Source organism: Dicentrarchus labrax, unplaced genomic scaffold (genome assembly GCF_905237075.1).
Source record: "Dicentrarchus labrax unplaced genomic scaffold, dlabrax2021, whole genome shotgun sequence".
NCBI lineage: Eukaryota > Metazoa > Chordata > Actinopteri > Moronidae > Dicentrarchus > Dicentrarchus labrax.
Window position 1 is genome coordinate 6,984,200 of NW_026136704.1, and position 11,441 is coordinate 6,995,640.

The following is an 11,441-nucleotide window of genomic DNA, read 5'->3' on the forward strand; positions in this document are numbered from 1 at the left end:
CTAGTGTTTGATGGCCAGCTGTACTTCTGATATTTGCTTCAGCTGCCTCCCCAAACATCTGAACTTTCCTTTTGGCAATTTCTTCACATGGAAGGAGTGGATAAAGCTATAGGTGCACTGCTTGACATTCAAGTCCAAAGTTGATATACCGGTAGTATTTCTTATGGTCACATCCCCAGGACAATCTGAAAAAATACACCAGCTTTAAAGTAATCCCTCTGATGGCCTCTTACATATACTGTCAATGGATGGCCTCCATGTATTTAGCAAGATTTCGGTAAACTGTTGCACTTTTTTTTCTCATAGAATAAATATTATGGGAGTTTACCACAGCTAGACAAACATGTCAACACGATTCAATAGAAAGCCTACATAATATATATATATATATATATATATATATATATACCCTAACCAGCCCGCAGGAGGAAACGACGGAACCGGGAAATGACCTCTAACCGGCGCAATGACATCACAGGTTCCGCGTTCATTCACAGAGCAGTAGTCATCTGTGTGGGAGAGGGGCGTGCTGACTGTTTCCAAAGAATTCATGCTATATAATGGTCGCTGTGTGACACCGCTGACTCGTGCGGCATCTGCAGACTGAAGTGGATCATCGACATGTCGGAGGAAGCAGGCTCTGCGGTAGGTTTTGAACCTGAATCACTTCTGTAACATACACGGAGCACCTTCAGCGAGTGCTCGTGGATGGCGAGCGCCATTTCCGTATGCGTCGTAATTTGTAGAGAGCTGATTTGTCGATGCTCTTGTCTGTTTGAGTGCTCCGTTTTCTATTGGACGACACACCGGGCAGGTTAATGAACTACCATAATATCACTGTCCTGTGTTAAACTTTGCTATCTAAAATGTCAGCCTAAGATAACTCGAAACTTCTTTGCATATTTCTAGGGACAGCTTGCCAAGCTAAACACCAGCTAAGTTAACATTGTCTGAAAACACTACTGTGAGCCGCATTGGGTACAACAAGCTGACTGATGGCATACTGTGCTGATGTTCTGTGGAAACAGAGGCTGGCCACTAGCAATACAAGCTGAAACAAGTGCTGCTGCTGAAACCTCAAACCCAAATATCTCAAATATTCTCCACAGACTCCTCGACCCTTCTCACGGTGTTTGATCTTTAAAGAGATTAATGTTTATCGGTATTCGGCTTACGAAGCGAGCAAAGCCGTGTTGTTATCGCTACTTTATAGCCTTTAACTCCAGGTTTCACTGCTCCCGCCCACCAGCGTTTTGGGTTGTTGACTATAGTTTAACTGTAATGCCGATTTTATCTACAAAACAAACAACCAAACAAAAGTCATATTAACTGCTGTTTGTTCTACCTTATACCTGCCGAATGAAAGAGAGACAACTGCTGACAACTGTAAAGGTTTATTCAGTCTGTTTTATATTGTAGTAACCTGACGCCTGGAGTAGAAACGTTAAATTAATAGATTTTGAAAGCAGTTTTCAGACAGGCTTCAATGGCTAGTGTCTACGGAGGTCAACAGGGGCCAATGCTGAAAGAAAAAAGAACGAGATATGATTGTGTTTGTAATCACATGTACAGTATATACAGAAAAATATATAAATGAAAGGAGTTGATTGTGAAATAATTGAATAAAACTCAACTCATTGTTTATTATTACTATTACTTATGTATTACTTATAATGTAATGTCTATTATTAATTAAATTAAATGTGTTGATAATTGTCTTAAATGCTAATTGGAAAAGGGTTTAGTTAAAGTTATTACATTATAGCAAAATGCCTTTCTTCAAAAAAACTTTTAGGGCAAGCAAATTCATATGGATAGCACATTTCAACAACAAGGCAACTAAAAGTGCTGCACATAGCACATAAAAAGCATCAGGACAAAATTTAAAAGCTATGTAAGAAAATATATAGACATTTTTAATACAATTAGGAAGAGTTAAATATTAAAAAGATTAAATGTGAGAGTAAAAGTTAGGGGAAGTTATTAAACAAAATTCTTGAACTTGATTTAATAGAAGGCAGCGGCAAACAAAAGTCTTCAGTCTTGATTTAAAAGAACTAAGAGTTGCAGCAGACCTGCAGTTTTAGGGGGAAATATATTAAATATGTTTGTGCATAAAAACTGAAAGCTGACAGTTTTCATGACACTGTTGTTGTCACCAATCTGCAAGTTTTCAATAAGGAATTCTAGATACAGTCACAGTTTTTTTTACTTCATTTTTCTGCCAGGACCCAAGGGTCAAAAAGATGGTTTAGTTCAATTTATACAGTTAAATATGTTCTTTGATGTGCTATGTGGTTTTTATATCTTTCTATCAAGGAAACAGCAGTGACAAATGCTCATTTTGCATGTATAATTCTGTCTTGGTCTTTGGCAGCTAGTATGTTTCTGGTGGCTGATCATTCAGAAATCAGTAGTTTCAGAGGAGGGACATTTCTAGCCACAGATACATAGCTCTGTATCAAAAGCCCTGTGACCACACCTCATACACAAGACCCAACTCAGCTGCCCCTCCCAGCCTTTTACAACGGACTCAATGAATTGGCACACTTATCTTTTGGAACCAGAGATATCTTGGGGTGGAGGTCCTGAAGGGGGGGGGTGGTCCGGTAAAAAAGACCACTGTTCAGTATCTTGAGGCTATATGACCTCAGCCCAGCTCCTTACCAAGACACAGTGGACACAATAGCCTCCACAGTGCACACGCTGAGTGCGGACACACAGAGTTATGGAGGAAGGACCTTACAAGTACATCAGGGTGAGGAGAGCGGAGAAAATTCATCAGCACATAGACTAGTCATAGAGGTGTTTTTTTTTTTTATGTGTCAGGGAGGACGTCAGTAAGAATATCTTTATATGTTTTATGTTTAAACTCTTTTGGCTGTTTCTCTTTTGTCCTGGCAGGATGGGAATGGCAAGGTTGGTCGGGTCATCCGGATTGGAACCCGCAAGAGCCAGGTACAGTATGACAATCATTACTTACTTTTATTACTTACTTAAATGTTTCACAGAGTGCTGGTTTAAATATCTGTCTCCAATTTTAATGTGAACATAAGCCTTAGGTGTCAGTTAAATGTGAATTATCTGATTCAGAGTCAGCCGTCTGGAGCGCCTCTCTCAGAGATAACACAGTTCTGGCTCAACAATGTCTTTTTAAGATAGCTGTTCCTCCTTCAGCTGCCTGTGAGCATCATACTGATTTGATGCTCCCTGGCTTTGTGATTTTTTTTTAATTTTTTGAAATTATCACTATCAACTATCAATACAATTTAGTTAAAGTCGAGCACTGCTGTTTTCTTCTGTTACAGCTGGCTTGCATCCAGACTGACAGCGTGGCGGACATGTTGAAACAACTGTACCCGGACATCCACTTGGAAATAAGTGAGAATCATCCCAACCTTCTGTTGAAGGACCCAGATAGGGGTCGCCAAAGCTTTGTGTGGTGTTGCAAAGTCTTCTTAAGTTTAAGGGGTGTACGAAAACTTTAACAATATACACACAGTCAGCCTTTATCTCAGCATTTGGTTCACTTCGGTGAAGAAAAGTAAACGTTAAGTAAATTGTCTAATTGAACAATGGCCAAGTGTCAGGGACAAGAAAATACAATAAAGAAGCCTATTGAGTCTGTAAATTTAAAATTATTTGAAAAAACACAATACAGACAGAGAATTGTGTAAAATGTTCCCTAAAAAGCAAATAATCTGCTTAAAATTTGTTCACACGTGGTTACCTCACATAATTTCAGCATAGCGCCGACTCAACTTAAACCAGAGGTCTAATAGGACAGACTGAGTGAAAACACCTGTGTGAGTGTGCAGGGCCTTTAAAGCTGCAGAGGTACCTTTTTATTAAAAATAACTTTTTGTCATATTTGCTGAAATTTTCACTATATCCTGACACATTATCTCACCTGGCTCCACATAACCAGTGATCTCAAGCACTGTTTTAGTAGTTGAGCAATATGGGTTTTTCAGTTGCAGATGCCGATATGGAGCATTATACATTGATGGCCAATATATAATGCTGATATCAAAACAAAGAAAATTCATTTATAATTCCATTAATAATTGGTATTATTAATTGGATTAATCGGTCTATCATCTAGTGTGGCTGCTAGAGGGGTGTATTCTATCACCTGAGCATCCTCTGTCTCCTAAAGTGGGACAAAGAAGCTGTGGTGGTGTTTTTGCAAACTGCTACTGGTTGATCGTATTTTTAAATCTCTGTGTCTTCTCTCTTTCAGTTGGCATGTCAACAACAGGAGACAAAATCCTCGACACAGCTTTATCTAAGGTGAGGCGACAAGTCAAAGGCTACATTATAAACAGACATGTTTTAGAAACTCCAAGTAGATAACGTTAGGATTGGGTTATTATTCATTAATTCCAAACATGCATTGTAAGGACTTGTAGCAGTCAGTACTTGAAAGACCTTCAGTACATTGCATCTTACTGCTCTTCAAGTCCAAAACCCACATGCTTTAGAGTTCATACTCACTGTTCGTGAGGCTTACTGTATGATTTGATGTATGATAAATGTAACAGTGTAACAGAAAATCACTGTTTCTTTGTTTTGAATACAGATTGGAGAGAAGAGTTTGTTCACCAAAGAGTTGGAGACTGCTCTGGAGAGGAATGAGTGAGTGTCACCGGTGTCATCTGTGGCTGACACCACTCTGGCTTTGCACCATTGTTTCACCAACAGACACCAGCCGCTAGGGTTTCACTCACAGGGGATCACTTTGAAAGACTTGGTTGTAACTGTCAGTTAAAAGTATTTTGTGCCAGTATGCATAGTACAAAGAGGAAGAAACCCTTAGATTTCCTCCACTGCCTTAGATGTAGCAGGTGGCTCTGTTCTGTAGCTGCTTTTCAAGATATAAAACGTACCCACCACTGAATGGCTGTATTATGAACCATGAGACATAATGGAGCACATATATGACTGTGTTCTTGTGTGTCCCACAGGGTCGACCTGGTTGTTCACTCGCTGAAGGACCTTCCCACCACTCTGCCTCCAGGATTCACCATCGGAGCTGTGCTGAAGTGAGTGCACTCACACACGTAGTCTACAGTAAAGAAGAAGTAAAAGTCCCATTCATTTTTCCCATAGACAATATTACTGAATCATCAGTATAAAAGATGAACTCCACCTGCTTTGTATCTATCTACTGTATCGGCTGTTAAACTAAACATTTCTACAGAATTGCCCTTTTAAAGGCACCTTGATGAGTTTTTGACCACTAGGGGCACTGTGGAGCAACAGTTTGACAAGTGATTCCGCATTTAGTTTGTATCTCGTGCGCGCAGGTGATTTGTCAAGCCATTGGTTTCCTGCTATCACACTGTGGGACATGAATGTGTATAAAGTAATTGAATGCATTGGTGGAAAAATACCTAGTTCACTTAGTTGTCTCTAATGTGAAAAAAGTTTTCAGCCAATGTATTATGTAGCTTTTTCACTTGTTGATAAGAATTTAGGGAAAGAGAGGAAGACTTGTGACTAAGTCCCAGCCTGGTTGAGAGTGCATTGTAAAGCCACATGTTTGTAGTTTCTTACAATCCACTGTCACTGAGGCAGTCTGCCTTTGTTGGAACCGTTCTTATTGGTCTTTAGTGGACCTCAGTACAAGTCAAATATTAGTTAGTGTCCACTCTGTGTAATCTTATTGTGGTTGTTATTTGACCAGCTGTAACCCCTCACTGTACTTTGCTTCCTTACTGCTTTTAGGAGAGAAAACCCCCATGATGCAGTGGTCCTACACCCAAAAAATGTAGGGAAAACTCTCGATAATCTTCCAGAAAACAGGTATAGTCAAACAGACAATTCAACTAGTCGTGTTTGTTTTTTGCTCATATTAAAAGTATGGATAACTTAATTCTGTGTGTTTGTGCAGTGTGATTGGCACCAGTTCACTGCGCCGTGCTGCTCAGCTGAAGAAGAGATTCCCCCACCTGGAATTCAAAGATATCGTATCCTTTCAAAAGACATTAAGTCAGAACACGATGATAGCTGAAAAAAAGATTAATTACATTTTACTGCACACCAATCCGCTAATTGACATGTCTGATGCTGGTGATGTAGTAAAAAGATGCAGTACTGAGAAGGGGTGAATCATCAGGTTTAAGAAGTATTTTGCTCTCAGGGGAGGATATTTGTCTCTGAAGTGTTTTCCTCAGCTGTCATCTCTAGCGTGGGAACCTGAACACACGTCTGAAGAAGCTGGATGAGAAGGAGGACTTTGCCGCCATAATCCTGGCTGCAGCTGGCCTCAGGAGAATGGGCTGGGACAACCGGATCAACCAGGTACAGTTCATGATCATACAATTCCTTCCTGTGGAGTCCCTGTTGACATTTCTAATCGAACAGTCAAACTGTCTGATTGTTGTAGATCCTGGGGCCTGAAGACTGCATGTACGCTGTTGGACAGGTAAGAGCTGTGGGATAGCAGATATGACTAATGTATTGAAGAGAAGGCTATATAATAGCTAACAATACCATGTTACATCCATATTTGTGTGTAAAGATTTGGGGTAAACTTTGTGTGTGTGTGTTGTCAGGGGGCTCTGGCTGTGGAGGTTCGAGCCAGAGATGCAGACATCCTGGAGATGGTGTCTGTCCTCCATCACTCCGACACTGTGCTGCGCTGCATAGCTGAGAGAGCCTTCCTCAGACGCCTGGTACTATACATACACACACACACACACACACACACACACACACACACACACACACACACACACACACGTACGTGTGAATATGTAAAATCCCCATGTATTCAATTCAATTGTCCGTTGTAGGAGGGTGGCTGCAGTGTTCCAGTGGCTGTACACACTGAAGTGAAGGACTCCCAGGTAAGAATGCATGCAATTACCAGTTGCTAAGCCCCACCCCCCTCAGTAACTGTGGCTACACCTGTCAAGCTTTCTCTTCCCATCACAGCACATATTGACGTTTACAGTGATATTGGTGGCAGATTTATTGCTCTCCATTGTTAGTCATTTCTGAAACGTGTCAATGATGTCAGATGTCAGACAGAGGAAGACAGCAGCAGTCTTCTTCATTTGTAGCCAGCAACCGTTGATAATGTCCCCAGAAAGGACAACTGTTACTGTTGTTCAGCATCCTCACCAGCTGACGACCCATGTCCCTCCAGTTAAGCTAGTTAACCCAAAATGCTAACGTTGACAGCTTGGGCGGCCTGCGTTGGCAGAGACAAACACACATCCCTTGCACCTTTGATATTGATATTCAATCAGGATGTTTTGTTTTGTGAGAGAGAGAGAGAGATTCTCAAAAACACTATCTATCTTTTTATGTTATATTGCAATATATTGAATTCTAACCTCTGCATCGACTCTTGCCAATACACAGCTCTACTCAGTGTGAAAGCAGATAGACAGTTTTTGCCGGTACTACTAAACATCCCCCAGCTTCAGACATGCCTGAACACGCACAGTCAATGCCTGTATGGTAGGGAAAGAAATTAGAAACACTTGGAATTGTGTAAAGCTGATTTAGGCCTGTCTAAGGTATGGGAACAATAAATCAAACGCACCTTTCCAAGGACAGTTTGTGTAGGAAGTAAAGATATCCACACACACACACACACACACAGTGATTATGTAAGACTTACAACCACTGAAGTCACATACATTACACACAATGACCTGCAGTCATTCGTCATTTTACTTTGGAAATTTGTGCAATAACTGACTTCCTACCCACGGTCCTGATATGATTCAGATTTCCTAAGAAGCAGTTTATGCTGCCCCAACATTAGCACGTGTTACTGTGGAAATCATGATGGGTCGTTGTCGGTGGGTTTTGGCAGGCAGCTGCTGTCCCCTCTTCATAGTACTACTTTCACTCCTGCTCTAACTACAGCGCCATGCACTCCTCTTCAACATACTCTGAAATCTTAATATCCCAGTTACGGCTTTCTAGTAAGGTTGACTGAGTTCTCAGCTGAAACAAGTATCTGGTACGGAAGTATTAAAGTGAATGTCCATTTTCTTCATCCAGTTAGCCACACCCAATTCTGGTTAAAGCACCACTCACATTCTGCTTAAGCCACGTCCATTATATATTAAGGACACAGATAATTTGGTTAATGAACAGATACAAATAACGATGTACTTGTTCATCCCGAGTATCAAGCACTGATTCGAGAAATTGTTGTTCAGTGGAAGGATTTAGCAAATGGTCAAATACATGGAATGATCACATTTTGGAACAACATGACAGGTTCTGTTACTTTTCAGAGTTGGTTCAGACCAGTAATCTCAGCAAAATGCCAAACTCACTGTAAACCTGGCTTCATCTTGACCACTGATTGTTATTTGGAGGGTTTAAAGAATTTAATTTAGACGGCTTGAAAGTTGGATGGAGATTCATCTTTCACTTTAAAAGTTAAACTGTTTGATGTTTTTCCAGCTCTACCTGACGGGGGCAGTGTACAGCCTGGATGGATCAGACAGTCTGAAGGAAACCATGCAGACTAGCATTGTTGCTAATAACAAGGTAACAGCAGTGTTCTGAGAGACTGGGTGGAACATGTAATAAGTGCAAAGTTGTGTTTTTTTGTGCGTGGGCTCTGATACCAAACTTCACCCTGATGATGTGTGTGACAGAGCCCAGAGGAGGTTGACGAGCAGGTCCAGCGAGTGGGCGTCACGGCCAGCAAGATCTCCGGTGAAGCCCAGGACAGGGCCGAGCGTCTGGGACTCGACCTGGCCAACTTACTGCTGAGCAAAGGAGCCAAGGAGATCCTGACAGTGGCCAGGCAGCTCAACGACGCCAGATAATCCGCCCCACGGCGGAGGGGGGGCAGGGCTCCGGAGGTCCTCGAGTGCAGTCACAGCCTTGTGTCAAGTAAAAACTTGAATTCCTTTTTCATGTTTCATGTTGCTCGAGTAAAAGAGTGGCGACTCTCTGTTGCACCAGGCGAGCCAACTGCAGATCAATTGTTGAGGATTTCAAACACTACTTGGACCAAAGTTGTGCTCAGTGTGATACAACGCTGCTAAACCGACAATCTGCTTGTTCAGGGTCACTGCGGTCTGTAGCACTCCTGGTCTTGGTTCCAGCCTGTTCTTACATCCAGTACCTCATGGAACCATCTCCTGAGCCATGTAGAAACTAGTAAAGCCTTACTAGGTTTATCAGCGAGAAACACAAAATGGCCTTCAAACATTGTCACACCACTTACAGTATCATCACTGGCCGATATCCTCATGGTTAAACCTTGTTTTTTTTGTTTTTTTAAGCATATCAGTGTCAGTATATTCAATTGAATGCCACTAAAATTCAACTTTCTTAAATATTTTCACCTTCAATCAACATCCATTATTTATCTCAGAGTTCCTCTCTTAGCTCTGCATTCTCATTTGGAAAAGCGGGCTTTTAATGGTACCAAAGATGAGTTTCCAAGCACGTGGGCACATTTTTCTGGTTTGGAGCGGGCAGCGATGCAGTGAAATGGGGTTAATTAAGGTGTAAAAGTTGAGAAATGTAAATATAAATGTAAATTCAGTCCTTCACTCATAAGCTCTGAGCTCTACAGCCAAGAGTCAACAGTGACTTTCTGTCTCAAACTCCTTCAGCACTTGTACTTGTATAAGACCTTATTCATGGGATGATTTAGTGTTAGAGTGTAGTGTTTTATCACATTGACCTCCTGAAGAAAAAAAAAGTACCTTTTCTTTATGACCTTCTTTGATGCAACATTTTCATCTGAGGAGGCTCACTGCCTTTAAGAGTGTGCTAGCTACCTCTTTTACAGAGACAAATATATTTAATACACATGATGATAAGCTGGAGGTAGCGTTCTGTTATACCCCACCCGTGGCAGAGCTGTTGATGCTAAATGTATACAGCTTTGTACTAAACTTATATGAAGTATCCTTCCACTACATGACTGGAAATTACTTATTTAACACTGGAGCAAACCCTGCATCTGATTTCAGTTTTTAAATGTGCACTGGGCCGTTGTATAGCAATAAAAACACTGTTTATGCTTTGCTGATATTGTATCTTGTATGCTAAAGATAAAGCACCACAGCACCACGTTAGGTATCAACTGTGAGCTTATGAGTTTTAAATACGGTGTAAATGTTACAGTTGTGGATGTACTGTTGTATAATCAACTATTTAAAAGGTAAGCAACAAATAGACCTTATTTAACAGAAAATATCACAGGTTATTTCTTTAAACTATAACAGTGTTTTAAAGCTGCATTGCCCCACTCACTCATTTCACTGACTCAAAACTTGATTAATGGCCATCGTGGACTCATTCACACAGATTGCACTTACATGTTGTGGTGTAGTTCTACTGAAGAACCATTACATTCAAGAAACATACAAAAATGAACCGTATCTCATAATTAAAACATAGTTTTCTTGTAATTACTAGATTTGAAGACTTGAAAATGTAAAAAAAAAAAAAAAAATGTTATGGTAGAGTTTTCTTTTAATTATGGAGAAGGTTTTTCTTTTTTTTGTAATTTTGACATATGGATGTCCTAATTATGAGGTGCTAAGTCATAATTAAGAGATACATAAGTCAAAGTTATATACTTTGGTGAGTGCAATGCACACCTGGATAGTTCATCCACAGCTATTCAAAATTTTAATATGTTAGTTTTTTTTTCTATATATACAAAGAATAAGTAAAGAAAATAAATGTGTATTTGCTGTAATGTTGTCATGCAAAATGCTGTACTCCACATATCAAAATGGATGTGTTCCTAAAAGTGATATATTTTCAAACTTAGTGACCTTAATAACTAATGAAATAAACATGTCTTGAATGCCAGTGTTTGTTTTTTTATAGCTTCTATCAAAGTGCCATCTTAGTGTATGTACCATTTCTGCCTAAGTAAACTGCATATCAGCCTTTCATAGACCAATGCCTGTTTTTTTCTTTGATAAATCACAATAGATTTGCATTCTGCATCAGTAAACCCACTGTACAGATAGTGTGATACCATATTGAATTTCCTTTATTGTTTATTACATTTAATTTAAAGCTCCTGAGACTGTGAGGTAACGTTAGCCATATTTGTTTTTCAGCTTTAATTTCTGGTTGATTGTCTCTGTACTTAGATCATTTATCTCAGTATCTACTCATTGTTCCATCAATCTGTTAACAATAAAATATTGACATGTGACAAGTGTCTTTGTTTTGCCATTTATGTAAACATCATGTCAAACCACTGATGTCAAACATATTTCAGTAAAGTATTAAACATGTTTTAAGTATTCCAGTAACAGTGACAGTGAACCAGCACACATGGACCTCCCTTCAGTGGAATGCGGCATCACTGATACATGCGTACATCATACTGAGTTCACTGCTATGACATGTCGATATGTCTGCAGGGCAAACTGTACGTCAGTACTAAACACAATGTACAACTGAAGCTGATCTGAATCTTA

At 40.1% G+C, this 11,441-nt stretch overlaps 1 protein-coding gene across 2 annotated transcripts; it reads left to right on the plus strand.

The window, feature by feature from the left end:
* Positions 1 to 477: 477 nt before the first annotated feature.
* LOC127362286 (porphobilinogen deaminase) lies at positions 478 to 11,176 on the plus strand. 2 transcript variants are annotated; one of them, XM_051397825.1, is made up of 14 exons: positions 478 to 645; positions 2,905 to 2,958; positions 3,309 to 3,381; positions 4,244 to 4,293; positions 4,583 to 4,638; positions 4,968 to 5,045; positions 5,731 to 5,808; positions 5,897 to 5,972; positions 6,193 to 6,306; positions 6,392 to 6,430; positions 6,561 to 6,680; positions 6,801 to 6,854; positions 8,437 to 8,523; positions 8,634 to 11,176. In XM_051397825.1, exons 1-14 carry the CDS (start codon positions 622 to 624, stop codon positions 8,805 to 8,807), a joined length of 1,077 nt encoding a protein of 358 aa, XP_051253785.1. In that variant the 5' UTR covers positions 478 to 621; the 3' UTR covers positions 8,808 to 11,176. The 2 variants fall into 2 exon arrangements, with proteins under 2 accessions (XP_051253785.1, XP_051253783.1); XM_051397823.1 differs by lacking the exon at positions 478 to 645 and adding an exon at positions 2,613 to 2,758.
* Positions 11,177 to 11,441: the final 265 nt, after the last annotated feature.

What these genes read in the sequence shown, in the direction of transcription:
- LOC127362286 (XM_051397823.1), top strand. Translation starts at nt 2,729, where the DNA reads ATGGAGGAAGGACCTTACAAGTACATCAGG. An exon ending in ACCATCGGAGCTGTGCTGAA is followed by an intron (nt 5,046 to 5,730) that starts GTGAGTGCACTC and finishes TACTGCTTTTAG; the next exon opens with GAGAGAAAACCCCCATGATG. An exon ending in GCATTGTTGCTAATAACAAG is followed by an intron (nt 8,524 to 8,633) that starts GTAACAGCAGTG and finishes TGTGTGTGACAG; the next exon opens with AGCCCAGAGGAGGTTGACGA.